The following is a 15,134-nucleotide window of genomic DNA, read 5'->3' on the forward strand; positions in this document are numbered from 1 at the left end:
AGCTAGCCACATGGAAACTCCACTGTCAGGACAGATACCAAATTGTCTACCAAATGGATGGTGCACCAAAATAAGAAGTCCGCAGCAGGTATAGTAATTAGAACAAGTTCCTTTATTATTATAAATCTTTAAAAGGCCTCAGCCAACGCGTTTCGTTCCCGTAGGAACTTCGTCCGGGCTATATTAAATGGCAGTCACCCATGGAGTAACCAAGGAAACGCAGATGACAATGATCATCCACCGTGTGGACAGATAAACCTCTAAATCATCTGACTATTAGAAGAGAAGTGTTCAGTCAAGGAGCAAAAATCACAATTGCATCTAATATAGATCAGAGTGGTAACAGTCCAAATAGGCAAAGAGAAGTAATATTCTGTATTATAACGTAGAAACTCGGCATGGACTGCAACCATATAAAACATGAATGGTATAGGACAATAAGACCGGGGGTGAGCACTGCAATTAAGCAAAAATCAAAAATCTGGGTTGGATGAAGCATATATAACTCCTGATCACCACATCAGTAAGGTACTCCCAGTCTTGAAGGTAATTACTAGATTCTGCGTGGCCGCGTCAGGACAAGTCTACCCTCCCAAAGTTACCAAATTGGCCTCCTAGACTTGAACGGGGTCACCTGCCTAGCTTCCTTACCTGCCTAAAAGCTGTAAGCCTCTATTGGCTTCAATGCACACACTTGCCACACACATCTAAATACACCTTACGTAGACACTATACAATTACAATAAACACATTTGTGGCCTAAAATCATGGGTCTAATGCCTGAATCAGGTCTGTTGGCATGCATATTTCTAAAGTGGGATACGCCTTGTGCTGGTGACCCTTTTTGGAAGTGCTCTGCAGTAGAGATGGGTGAGCCACTGAAAGCTCAAGCCAGGCTCGAGCCTGAAGCCTGGCTTTGGCTCAAAGCGGGGTCCTGGTAGAACTTCGAGCCCATACCAAGCTGCGCTTTCATGTGGCTTCTGCCTCTCTCCCTCTCTCTACCCAGGATGTGGCGTTAGAGTCAGAGCTGCCGACTGTGGAACTAGAGGAACCAGTGTTGATTCTCAGTGTCGGTTCAACATTCTGTGCTTCTGGGCAAATCACTTAATCTCCTTCTTTCTATTAACAACCCCTCACATAAAGTGCTACAATACCTTTGGGTTGAGTTGCACGATATTTTAGGAACTGCAAAAAATGCACTGAAAGGTAAAAACAAAGCCTTAACGTGAGGAAAGACATTTACTGGTTGATTTGTTCAAAGAAAAAAACAGAAAACCTGGATAAATCGTGGCTTCCCCGCATAAACTGTTTGATCTTAGGCAAATATGTTATTCCACAATAACTCTTTTTTCTTCATTATCGCGTATGTAAGCACTTTCAAATTTGAGTTCACACTACACAGAACTGCAAGCCACCAAATGCAACTGGCAGTCACCAAATGCAACTGCAGACACCTAGAAAGAAAGTGACGCCTCAGCAAACAATCAGAAGACCGCATCACCTTCAGGACAGCATTGAACCAGTACCACCGCCTCCTGAAAGAAACCATGACCAGCGCCCTGAAAGACCGCATTGAAGCCAGCACGAACCAGTGCAAGGAACTCTTTGCCACCATAAAGGAGTTCTCCAAACCATCAGCCACCGAGAACAACATCACTCCCTCCCAAGAACTGTGCAAAGCCCTTGCTGATTTCTTCTAAGACAAGATATTGGCCATCTACCAATACTTCAAATGACAACCTTCTGCCGCCGACAGTATCAACCGGTTCACACCCATGAACACCAACTCCGAACACCAGCTCACCCACTGGGACCTCCTCACCACGCAAGACACTATAGTCTCCGTGCACTCGGGAGCACCCACTGACCCCTGCCCCCACCACATCTACAACTGGGAAATCAAGATAATCTGCCACGGACTCAGGAAAGTCCTGAACACCTCTAACAATGTAGTCTCCTTCCCTGAGGACTGCAAATACGCTGGAATGAAGCCCCTCTTGAAGAAGCCATCCGTCGACCCAGCTGAATCTAAGAATTACCAGCCCATCTTTCTGCTCTCCTACCCTGCAAAGGTCCCCGAGAAAGAAAATTAACTAGCAACTCACTCAACACATAGAACAGCACAACCTCCTGGGCCCCTCCAAATTCAGATTTCGAGCCAACTACAGCACAGCAACAGCCCTAATTGCAGCTACCGATGACATCAGGGCACTCCAGGACCATGGAGAAACAGCAGCCCTCCTCCTCCTGGACTTTTCAGCTGCATTAAACACTATTTCCCATCACATCCTGATCAACAGACTTCACCACATCAGGTTCCGAGAAGACGCCCTCAAATGGATTGCCTCCCACCTCACGGGTAGAACCCAGAGGATCCGTCTCACACCGTTAAGCTCAGAGCCCAAAGAAGTCATCTGCAGAGACCCCCAAGGATTGTCTCTCAGCCACACACTCTTCAGCAGCTGCATGACCCCCCTGGCTGACACCGGCAGGTTGCACGGACTGAACATTATCTGCCGAAGACACCCAGCTCATCCTCTCACTATCCGAGGACTCGTACACCATTACAGCCAATTCCACAGATGCATGAGGGATATCGTTGACTGGATGAAAGTCCACTGTCTCAAATTCAACACAGACAAGGCAGAAGTGCTCATCTTTAGAAACCACACCTCGCAATGGAATGATGAATGTTGGTCCACGGAACAAGCCCCAACCCCCGCCCCAACAGTCCATGCCAGTATCCTCACCATCATCCTTGACAGCAAGCTTTTGATGAGGAAACTAGTCAACACAGTCTCTTTCGCCCGCTTTTACATCCTCCGATTGCTCCGCACGATCTTCAGATGGTTCCTAGTCAACACCAGAAAGCTCGTCATGCAGGCCCTCGTATCCAGCAGACTGGATTACGGAAACACTCTTAACACAGGAATCCCTGCACGCCTCCTGAAGAGACTCCAGACCATAAAAAACTAAGCAGCAAGAAGTATCCTAGACCTCCCCAGAGGGACTCAGATCTCACCCCACCCAAGAAACTTAACTGGCTCCCGATCCAGAAGAGATGCCAGTTCAAAATGTTGACCCACATCTACAAGGCCCTACACAACGAAGGATCCACATACATCAACAATAGCCTGACCTTCTTACCAACCAGACACTTCTGATCTGCTTCCCTCGCCCTCGCAGACACCCCTCGGAAACGCCGAACCAAGAGCAGAGGACACTCTCTCTCGCACCTGGCAGCCAAGGCTTAGAACAACCTTCCCCTACACCTCAGAACCCAACCTTCACTCAAGCTTTTCAGGAAGAATGTCAAAACTTGGATGTTCGACTGAACATCCCACCACACAGCAGCCAACTTCCTCAGCACTTTGATCCCCCTCACAGGTGATTTGCATACATGCCAATAGGCTAGGGTGACCAGATCTTGAGAACCAAAAACCGAGACATTTTAGGAAAATAGAAGAAGGACTACCATTTTTCATTAAAAGAATGGTGCAGAATGACAGTTATCATCAACATAAGAACAAAGAAAAGGCATTAAGAAAATAAATTAAATGCAACTTCTACAACCAACATCATGCATATTAATTAAACTGCCTACTTATAACAGCTGCTCAGTAGCATAGTTTTAAAACACCCATAAAATGTGCCTCTCGATGTTTTCAGTCGCCCCTCTAAAAATTGGGACATGATCCTGAATTACGAAAATCTGCCCGGGACAGCCGGTGAAACACCGGGACTGTCCGGGCAAATCCAGGATGTTTGGTCATCCTACAATAGACCTGATTCAGCAGATTTTTCAAGCCAAAAAATTGCTTATTTCGGCCTGAAATTGCATTTTCTACAATAGCAGTCAATGGGGATTTTTTATACTCCCGATTTTTTATTTTAAATCTCCCACGTCCCTATCCTAAAAAGTTGGCATGTATGGAGTTGCCGCCCATTATATATGTATGATACATGATTGACTACCAGTCGTAGAAAACTACCACTTTTAATAAGCACTCCTCAGTACCATGCTAAAATGTGCCCTATGAATGTCAAAGCTTCAACGTTTTCAAGGAATACTCTTTTTTATCTTAAAGAGAATATCATATGTTATGTGATGTTATGCGAGAGACTCTCGCCGCAGCAGCTGGCCTAATTACCACCAGCTTCACTTCGGTGGAGACCCCCACCGAGGGAATCCTCCCAGCGCCTGCCTGACTCTAAGATGGCGGCCGGCGGCGACTTCTGGATGGCGATCGCCGCTTCCACTGGCTCGCCCCAACTTCTCCCCGGCCTCCTGCTAATCCTGTGGCCCTCTCTTGGACTTTTGGCCTGCCTCCCGACCTGCTGCCAGTCTGGGGCCACTGCCAGTATGCCCTGTGGCCCTGCAACTCGGGCCGGATCTCCAGACCACTCACCCCCCCCCCCAAACATGGCACCAGTGTTCTGAATGTGCCGCTGCTCCCGGAGTCCACACTGCTTGCGGGTGATTCCACACACAACCCACCGGCAGCCGTGCAGCGCCCCATGGCCAACGTGTGACCGTACCAACAGCATCAACATGGGCCTCACCACCTGGCGCACTCCATCCCCCACCGAGACGGCTGACTGCAAGCTCTCCAAGATGGTGACGCGCCTGCGGCTGGCCTCCAGCTTCATCTCCCACATTCACTCCTGGACTTCCTGACTTTTTGTTTTGTCCTGACCATCACTTTGCTGCTGTTTTTGGACAGTTTCGCTGGACTCTAGCCCTCCTCCCTCGTCCGTTAACCCTTTTTCCCGTGGATGATCCTCAAATGTTCCCTCCCTTTTCCGCTTCCCCTTCTCTCCATACCCTTGCACCCCTCCCACCCTCCCTTTGTTCTCTGACTGCATCCACACTTATGGAACTCTGCTCTTTGACGTATTGTAATAACTCTAATCAATGGTATTTGCTTTAGACCTTGCACCATATACCTTGCCTATGTGACTCTTAGAGTATATCCAGTCTTTTCCCCTCCCTATGTATATAGAGATAACTCTAATCACTAGTGTATGCGGTAGACCTTTGTACTCTCTACCATTCCTATGTGTCCATTAGAGTATATCCGGTCTTATCCCTTCCTATGTATATAGAGATAACTCTAATGACTAGTCTCCTATGTGACTTTTAGAGTATATCCATGTGTATCCCTTCCCTTTGTATATAGAGATAACTCTAATCACTAGGACATGCAGTAGTCCGCTTTGCTCTCTTCCATTCCTATGTGACTTTTAGAGTATATCCAGTCTTACCCCTTCCCTATGTATATAGAGATAACTCTAATCACTAGTTTATGCAGGAGTCCGCTGTGCTCTCTACCATTCCTCTGTGACTCTTAGAGTATATCCATGTGTATCCCCTCCCTAAGTAGATAGAGATATCACTAGTATATGCCTAGAGTTTATCCATTTGTATCTCCTCCTTGTGTGATTTTATCTCTTGTACATTTGCAATTTTTTCTGTTTGTACCTTTTTTATAACGCATGTAATCCTAAAGCCGTTTGTTTTCAACTGGTTCTTATGTAAGTCAAAAAATTTGCAAATCTGTTTTTCCGATTGTAACCATCAGTCCTTATGGTTGAAACTGGGTCCTATGTAAAGCGCTCTGACGCCTTCGGGTAAAGTTCGCGCTATATAAAATCGCATAAATAAATAAATAAATAAATAAATGTTTGTCATATGACGCACATAGCAGACATGTGTTCAGAGCTCGGCCCATGCACGGCCTCTAAGATCCGAGCCGGACCTGTGGCTCGGCTCTGGCTCGGCTCTGACTCGGCTCGGCCCCCTGTGCTCTGGGAGCCTCTCTCCAGCGCCATCAGCGGCCCTCATGGCAGGCAGGACCGATCCAAGATGGCGGGGACCTCGGCCTCTCTCCAGCGCCCTCAGCGGCCCTCAAGGCAGGCAGGACCGATCCAAGATGGCGGGGCCGCTGGCCCATTTCCGGCGCCCTCAGCGGCCCTCAAGGCAGTCAGGACCGATCCAAGATGGCGGGGCCGCTGGCCGTCTTGTCCTTCTTCAATGTCAGTGCAGCGCAGGTGCGCCCGCTGCCACGCCCACGGCACCCCGGAAGACCGAGCACTCTCCCAAGATGGCGGAGTGTCCCCAGTCCGTCGTCTGTGTTTGTGCGCGGGGACGTCACCTCTGCCAGGCACTGACACTAGAAGCCGCGGCCGGTGGGCGCTATGAGGATCCTGCTGCTCGCCTGCCTGCGAGCCCAGACCGGAAACAGCAGCACCGCCGGCCGGATACAGTAAGACAGGGGTGGGGGGAGCCCACAAAACACACTGACAGCACATACACTCCAGGCACGCCCCCTCCCCGTGTGCACGCTCACCAGTGCTCATGCACCTCCACACACCCCAGCAGAGCACTTACTTCTGATAACTGACTGTTCCATGCACACTGACTCCGGATTAATGACTTTGCAATGCGCCTGAACCCCACATTATTGACTGCCCCACACAACTGATTACCCCATGCACACTGATCACCCCATGCACACTGACTGTATCATTGACTGCCCCATTCACACTGATTACACCATGCACACTGACTGTATCACTGACTGCCCCATTCACACTGATCACCCCATGCCCACTGACTGTATCATGGACTGCCCCATTCACACTGATCACCCCATGCACACTGACTGTATCATTGACTGCCCCATTCACACTGATTACCCCATGCACACTGATTAACCCATGCCCCTTGATTACCCCATGCACACTGATTACCCCATGCACACTGACTGTATCACTGACTGCCCCATTCACATTGATTACCCCATGCACACTGACTGTATCATTGACTGCCCAATTCACACTGATTACCCCATGCACACTGACTGTATCACTGACTGCCACATGCACTCTGATTACCTCATGCACACTGACTGTATCACTGACTTCCCCGTGCACTCTGATTACCCCATGCACACTGATTACCCCATGCACACTGATTGTATCACTGACTGCCCTATGCACTCTGATTACCCCATGCACGCTGACTGTATCACTGACTGCCCCATGCACTCTGATTACCCCATGCACACTGACTGACCCATGCACTCTGATTACCCCATGCACACTGACTGTATCACTGACTGCCCCATTCACACTGATTACCCCATGCACACTGACTGCCCCATGCACTCTGATTACCCCATGCACTCTGATTACCCCATGCACACTGATTACCCCATGCACACTGACTACCCCATGCACACTGACTACCCCATGCACACTGGCTACCCCATGCACACTGACTCAGAATCATTGCACGGGGCAATTTTTAAATATGAACTAAGGAACATTCCTTCCCCCCTTTCTGACATCAATGCTATTAGTGTTCAAAGAGGCAAGTCGGGGGTCATGTCTTCTTACCAGTTGAGGCTTTTTTTTACCTGGAGATTGGTCTTTACTTCACTTTCTCTGACTGCAAAGTCAGAGGATTTTGTAAAGTGAGCTGTGAGCTGCCTGACAATCGTGCTGGACATACAACAGTACATGAGCATACATGAACTGTACAAATATTTCCAAATATATTTTAGAAGTTAGGAAAGCATTTTAAAATTCTGAAGTGTGATGGAAACAAAGATCTTAATAGGAACAAAACAAACCCCGATGCTTTACTTAGTGTTGTGCAAATAATAAATATTTGCTGAACCCTGATTTCCACACATTATTGTTTATGCAATATACAGTTTTATTTTTTGGGAAGACGTATTTTATTGATTTTCTGTACAATGCACTCAAAAATACATTACTGTCAAAGGTAGAATGATAATCTGAATTTAACTGTTAATCCCACCTCATTCAAAGTTTATGGCTTAGTGATGTAGCAGCGTCATACATTCATTGCATTTAGAAATCCCATACATTTACGTCTATTGTTCATCCCCATCTCCCTTTCTTCATGAACAGACCCCACCCCCCCTTGTCTCCCCAACTTATGTCATCAACGCTTAGGGTGATAATAGTACTGTCTTCTACTCATGTTCAGGAGTCATCGTGTTGTATTCTGCTTGATGTGCCTGTCATGTCTCAGGGCTTCCCCTATGTGATGGGTAGTTTCACCTAATCTTCGCTTGCCTCATAATCCCGCAATGCCTGCACCAATGTCTCCCATGCTGTGGCTGCTTCCAGTGCTTTATCGTTATTTAGCTTACGCGCTTGCTGATAACGTAGCGTACTTTCACTGTTTGCCCATTTTATGAACTCTCCCCTTTATCTCCTGCTGCTAGGTCCCACTGTTGCCTTCCAATGTTTAGTGATTTCCCGCTTTGCCAGTATGAGGCCCATGTCCACAAATTCACTTGTTAGCTTGTTTTTGGAGGTGTGGGGAAACCAATGTAGGATGCTAGTGGCCATGTCAAACGTCAGCTGCCTGTCCGTGGTGTCATTCAGGGTCGCCCCCACCTCTTCCCAGTAAGGTCCCATCATTGGGCAGGACCAGAGCATGTGTTCTAATTCTGCTCCTGTACGCGCCCATCTAGGGCATGCAGCCTCCTCTACCTTAAAATGTTTACGGATTCTGCCTGGTGTCAAGTACGTTCTGTGGAGCATGTAGAAGTGCACTAGCTGGAATCTGGCATTTCTTGTACTCTTCCAGGCCCTACGCACTATTTTCGTCCAGGCTGCATCTGGGATATCTTTCCCTATATCCATCTCCCATTTTCCCTTTAGCGCCTCTAAGGGTGCCAGTCTTAATGAAGCATTCTGAAATAGAGGCACGTGACTGCTTTGAACGTCCCGGCTGCCATCATAGTGTATTGGCAAGCCATCGTTGTCTTAGGCTCCGTGAGCCCTTCTCTCCAGTGTGCCTGCATCGCCCTTGTCAAGGCTGCATGCAACAAATAACCTCCCCTGGTGAGGTCAAATCTATCCTGCAGCGTCTGGTAGGGTAGTAAGACTCCATCTTCGTAGAGGTCTCCCAGTACCTGGAGCCCCGCGTCCTCCCAGGTCTGCAACTTTGACCAGTCGCCGCTATGGGGCAACGCTGTGGCCATTCCCAGAAGGATTTCGGGTGCATAGGGGTGTAGGACTCCCGCCCTGTGTTGCATTCGGTTCCAGCATAACCGAAGCGTTTTCTCCTCCATTAACAGATCCTTAAGGTCTAGTTTTTGCTGTAGCGCTATGAGCGATAGTATGTGGCGTGGTGTTCCCCTGCATCGTTGTAGTTCTGGGCCCCTAAATTCTCTCGCTATTGCTTGCGTTAGTACTTGTAGCTGGGCAGCTAAATAATAGAGCACAAAGTCCGGGACTGCCAGTCCTCCCTCTGCTTTAGGCCGTATTAGCGTGGCTTGTGCTACCCTGCGCCGGCCTATACTCCAGAGGAAAGCTACCACTAGTGATTTCAGAGATTTAAAGATGGAGCTCGGTATCCATATTGGTAACGTCCTAAAATAATACAAGAAGCGAGGTCAAGTCAAATGATTTATATAGCGCACTACATACCCAGAGGGTCTCAAGGCGCTTGAAGAAGGGTGGGGGAATTACTTGTCGAATATCCAAGTTTTAAGTTGCTTTCTGAATGCTAGGTGGTTCTGAGTGAGGCGAATGTGAGTGGGAAGTGAGTTCCAGGTTTTAGCTGCCAGGTAGGAGAAGGATCTACCTCCCATGGTGGTTTTGTTGATGCGAGGTACAGTAGCAAGGGCTTGGTTGGAGGATCGTAGCTGGTGGGAGGGGGTGTAGAAGGAGAGTCGTGTGTTAAGGCAATCGGGTCCAAGTTCGTAGAGTGCTTTGTGAGCGTGGGTTAGGAGGCGGAAAGTAATCCTTTTATTGACGGGGAGCCAGTGGAGGTTTTTCAGGTGACCAGAGATGTGGTCTTTACGCGGGATGTCTAGTATGAGTCTGGCTGAAGCGTTCTGAATGCGTTGGAGTTTTTTCTGGAGTTTTGCGGTGGTACCGGCGTATAGGGTGTTTCCGTAGTCCAGGCGGCTCGTGACCAGAGCCTGGGTGACAGTTTTTCTAGTTTCGGTGGGAATCCAGCGAAATGTTTTTTTGAGCATGCGAAGAATATTGAAGCAGGATGATAAAACGGCGTTGACTTGTCTGTACATGGAGAGTGAAGAATCCAGGATGACGCCCAGGTTCCGTGCGTGGTCCGTCGGGATGGGTGCTTTTCCAAGGGCCTCTGGCCACCAAGAGTCATCCCAGGCGGAGGGGGAGGTACCTAGGATAAGGACTTCTGTTTTGTCCGAGTTCAGTTTTAGTCGGCTGTGCTTCATCCACTCGGCTACTTCTTTCATTCCTTCATGTAGGTTGGTTTTGGCCGTGTTCGGGTCTTTGGTGAGTGATAGGATCAGTTGAGTGTCATCAGCGTATGAGATGATGTTGAGGTTGTGTTGGCGTGCGATGACCGCGAGGGGGCTCATGTATACGTTGAAGAGGGTGGGGCTGAGTGAAGATCCTTGTGGCACGCCGCAGATGACTTCAGTGGCTTCAGACTTGAATGGTGGGTGGCGGACTCTTTGGGTTCTTCCGGTGAGGAACGAGGTGATCCAATCCAGTGCTTTTCCTTGGATTCCGATGTTCCTGAGGCGCTGTAATAGGGTGTTATGACAGACTGTGTCGAAGGCTGCGGAGAGGTCGAGGAGGATGAGGGCGACTGTGTCTCCATTGTCCAGTAGAGTTCGAATGTCGTCTGTGGCTGCGATGAGGGCGGTCTCAGTGCTGTGTTTGGCTCGGAAGCCGGACTGTGAGGAGTCGAGGGATTTGTTGGTTTCGAGGAATGCGGCGAGCTGGTTGTTGACAGCTTTCTCGATGACTTTGGCCGGGAATGGAAGGAGCGAGATGGGGCGGTAGTTTTTGAGTTCGGTGGGGTCAGCTGTGGGTTTTTTCAGAAGGGCGCTGAGTTCGGCATGTTTCCAGCTTTCCGGGAAGGTGGCGGAGTTGAAGGAGCAGTTGATGACGTCTCGGAGGTGTGGTGCTATGATGGAGTCTGCTTTGTTGAAGATGTGGTGAGGGCATGGGTCTGTGGGGGATCCTGAGTGGATGGAGTTCATCAGGCGGATGGTGTCCTCAGTGGAGATTGGGTTCCAGTCATTAGGATGTTCAAGGGGGGTGAAGGTCCTGCAGAGGGTTGGGTGGGTTGGTCTCCAGGTCGGTTGTCGAAGCTGTTGTGGATGTCTGCGATTTTGTTGTGGAAAAATGAAGCTAGGGAGTTGCAGAGGGCTTGAGAGGGGGTGATGTCGTTGGAGTTGGCTGAGGGGTTGGTAAACTCTTTGACGATGTTGAATAATTCCTTGCTGTTGTGGGCGTTGTTATCTAGTCGGTCTTTGAGTGCGGCTTTCTTGGCAGACCAGATTAGTTGGTGGTGTGTGCGGGTGGCGTTTTTGAAGGCGTCCCTGGTGCTGGTGTTTGGGTCTTTTTTCCAGGCCTTTTCGAGGGAGCGACAGAGTTTCTTAGATTTCTTAAGATCGTCGTTGAACCAGGAGGCGTTCTTGCTGCCTAGCTTGATTTGGCGTTTTTTCAACGGTGCTAGGATGTCGGCGCTGTTGGATAGCCATTGGGTGAGGTTAATGGCTGCTTGGTCGGGGTTTGAGGAGTGGACAGGGGGGTTTTGAAGAAGCGATGAGGAGATCTGGTCGATGGTGATTTTGTTCCAGTTTCTTCGCAGAGTAGGTTGAGGATGGTTGTGAGTTGTGGTCTTATTGTAGCTAAAGTGAACGCAGCTGTGGTCCGTCCAATGTAGAGTTGTGGTGTGACTGAAGGAGACATGTTTGCTGGAGGTGAAGATAGGGTCGAGTATGTGACCTGCGATGTGGGTGGGGGTAGTGACAAGTTGTTTGAGTCCGAGGTTGGCGAGATTATCCAGAAGGGTGGTGGCGTTGCTGTCATTGCTCTTTTCCAGGTGAAAGTTGAGGTCTCCCAGTAGAATGTATTCCTCGGAGGGGAGGGCGTGTGGGGTGATAAAATCAGTGATGTCTTCAGTGAATTGTGCACGGGATCCTGGTGGTCGGTAGAGGAGGGTGCCTCTGAGTGTGGTCTTGGGATCAGTGTGGATCTGAAAGTGAAGGTGTTGGGCGCTGGTAAGGTTGACGTCTGAGCTGGTTGAGATGCGGATGGAGTTCTTATGGACGATAGCGATGCCTCCTCCTGTTTGGTCGGTGCGGTCCTTACGGATGATCTTGTAGCCTTCCGGGATGGCAATGTTGATGTCTGGGGCAGAAGAGGCGTTCATCCATGTTTCTGTTAGGAAGGCGACGTCCGGAGAGATGGTGTCTAGTAGATTCCAAAGGTCGATGGCGTGTCTGTGGACCGAGCGGGTGTTGAGCAGGATGCATTTTAGGTGGTTGGTGTCAGATCTCTGTTTGGTGTTAGTGGGTGAGGAGTTGGTCTTGGTGCCGTCATACTTGCAGGAGTTGCAGGAGTTGCAGGAGAAGGGTCCATGGGTGTGTCTAGGAGCGGCTTGGACGCAGTTGGGGAGACGGCCGGGGTTTAGGGCTAAGAGGGTGGTGGCGTCGTATGTAATCCGGGTGGGGTAGGTGGTACAAGGGCCAGGGGGTCTGGCGCTGGGCGCGGTCCAGGCGCGGACGGGCGTAGACGGGCTTACCTTTGGCGCGCATGGGGCTGGACCGCTGCGCGTGAACGCTGCGCGCAAGAGCATCTGTCATAAGTGGGAGGGGGGAGGGGCGAGGGAGGAGCAGCTGGGAGGCGCGTGCGTGGTGGAGGGGGCGGGCTCTGGGCAACAACAACAGCAATGGCGGCTGGGGCGGAAGCGCCGACTGGGTCGGGTGAAACCGACCAAATAACTACACGGGGCAGCCACACAAATGCCAATGCAGGGAGCAAAAATAAACAGACAATGAAGCAATTAACAACAAACACGGGCACACGATCTCAAGGCAGCTAATGCAGGGGTATAAACAAACAGATAAATAATGCAGCAATTAACAACAAACACGGGCACACGATCTCAAGGCAGCTAATGCAGGGGTATAAACAAACAGATAAATAATGCAGCAATTAACAACAAACACAGGCACACGATCTCAAGGCAGGACAATACAGGTGAAAAATACACAAATAATGCAGCGAATGACAATTTCTGTGGTTAGCAGCGGATCTGCGCAAATGATACCCAGCTTGAGGCAGGAGAGAGCAGGGGCAGGAGGGAGCGACCGTAACTGACGAAGTCAGGACGGTCACTGGTAGTGCTATCATTTTTATTAGGGCTATACGGCCCGTCACCGAGAGCGTGAGGGTGGCCCAAAAGGTCATGCTGCTTTTCAAGGCTCGCACGCTTCTACCTATATTTCCTTCCAGCATGTCCTCGGCTCTGTGGTAGATATGGACCCCCAAATATTTCAGACACGAGGGTTGCCATCGCACCTCCCAGTTTGTGGTGGGCTGGGTTTCGCCCCGCCTCACCGGGATGCAATATACAGTTTTATCAATAAAACCTCTTGTCGGAGGGAAAGTCTGTGGCCATTTCAATGAAAAATGTCTATCTGTAAATGACGGTGCTCCACTACATCATGCTTTAGTAATATATTTATTGAAAATGAGTGTTTAATCATCAATTATTAAACATTCCTGCCCCTGTCCTGACAGCAATGTCATGAGTGAGCTGAGAGGCAAGTCTGGGGCATGTGTGCCCTATACGTGGGCTAGCTTTTTATTACACATGGAGCAAAAGTGGAGTCTGTTAATTCAAACAGAAACGTTTTTTGTACAACAGACACCTGGATCTCACTCTCGTATGTGATGATGAAGAAAAAGCAACCCAGTGATATAAAGTATTTGCCTAGGATCACACAATTTGACATGTTTATGGGTCAAGAGCATTACAGTTTGGTTGAGTAGATTATTAAATTCACTAGACCGCAGGTCGGGTAACATTGTTCTGATTTAGGGGAAACATGGCGGTAGCAAGCTGAGCTGCCGCGGTGCTCCGAGCCCATGCTCCCGCTGAGGGCTGTTTTTCAATCGCTGGTTTGCCTAGTGAGGTGAAATGTGGTGTGGCAAGATCCCTGGAGCCTTGAGGGAGATGTATGGCAATATTTTTGGCTTGTTTTTGTAAATTTAGTCGTTTTTACCTTTTTGGCCCGTAATTTGTCGGCGTCCCCTCTGGCGTCTTTTCTCCATTTCCTAGGTGTTTGGAGGCGTGTCTGTTTTTGCCTGGTTCCCCGCAGTCATCTGGTGTGAGTTCTGCGCCTCTCCAGTGGAGACCTTCTGGATTGCCACCTGCCCGTTCGGGTCTGCGTCTTTGGTCCCGGGCCGCCCTGGAGCTCAGGAGGTGGCGGAGGCTCCGAAGTCTGCTGCACGTCTCTCGCGTGTCTAACAACGGTCTTGTCAGCGCTGGACCCGGCATCGATCTCGAGGATACTCTGGCTGTGTCAGAGACGGCAGCGCTACAAAAATCGAAAGCTCTTCTTGGGGATCCTGGGATCCGGTCGATGATACTAAGTACGGTGAGGCTATTGTTTCTCCCGCTCCCACTCCCGCTCCTGCCGCCCTATTATTAACCTCAAGGAAAAGAGGTAAGCGCGGCCATAAAAAGAAGGTTGGGGGCGCTTGTAAGGGTACTAATATAAGCGCTGGTAGAAGTGACTTGGAGCTTACTTTAGAGCCTCCTGCTAAGTCTCTTTCTTCGAGGTCAAATCGATCTGTAAGTCCTGACTCTGGTGCTATAAAAAAAAGATCTCTACATTTCTTTGTGCAGAAGTCCAGGCTAAACGCGCAAAAAACTATAAAACAGTAAAGGGCCATAATTTTGCTACCAGTGTCGGGTCTAAGATTACGCCATCTCTTCGTTCATATTTTAAAGTAATACCACAGATATTACACCTATCAGCAGAAGAGGCTCCAACTCAGCCCGCTTTTTCATAAAGTGACCCACTTGATTCAAGTGGGGCTAGTGGGGTTAGTGTCATGGATGTGCCTCCTCCTCCTCCTCCTCCTCCTGTGGTTGCTGCAGTGACAGTGGCAGTGGCTGCAGAAGGATGTCCGCCCTCTCTGAGTTTGGTGGCTGACACAGTATCTCTGCAATCAGAGCCGTCAGAAGTGGTATCCACAGGAACAGAGGGAGTGGTGGTAGAGAAATTGCAGCTGGCAGAAGGCTTGCAAGAAGAGCCCTTGCAGGGTGATTCGTCTGGTGATAATATTGGTTC

The 15,134-nt window shown here is 49.4% G+C and overlaps 1 protein-coding gene across 1 annotated transcript in view; it reads left to right on the plus strand.

The window, feature by feature from the left end:
• Positions 1-6,134: 6,134 nt before the first annotated feature.
• The window catches only part of LOC147663182 (glycosyltransferase 1 domain-containing protein 1-like), a gene marked incomplete at its 3' end in the record, with an annotated part of 305,663 nt that continues 296,663 nt past the window's right edge, over positions 6,135-15,134 (plus strand). Inside the window, exon 1 of the mRNA XM_086950611.1 lies at positions 6,135-6,266. Within this exon, the coding sequence (XP_086806737.1) occupies positions 6,199-6,266 (68 nt within the window). The remainder of the gene's footprint in view (positions 6,267-15,134) is intronic.

The sequence above is a fragment of the Lissotriton vulgaris genome, unplaced genomic scaffold (genome assembly GCF_964263255.1).
Source record: "Lissotriton vulgaris unplaced genomic scaffold, aLisVul1.2 SCAFFOLD_976, whole genome shotgun sequence".
NCBI classification, from domain to species: Eukaryota; Metazoa; Chordata; class Amphibia; order Caudata; family Salamandridae; genus Lissotriton; species Lissotriton vulgaris.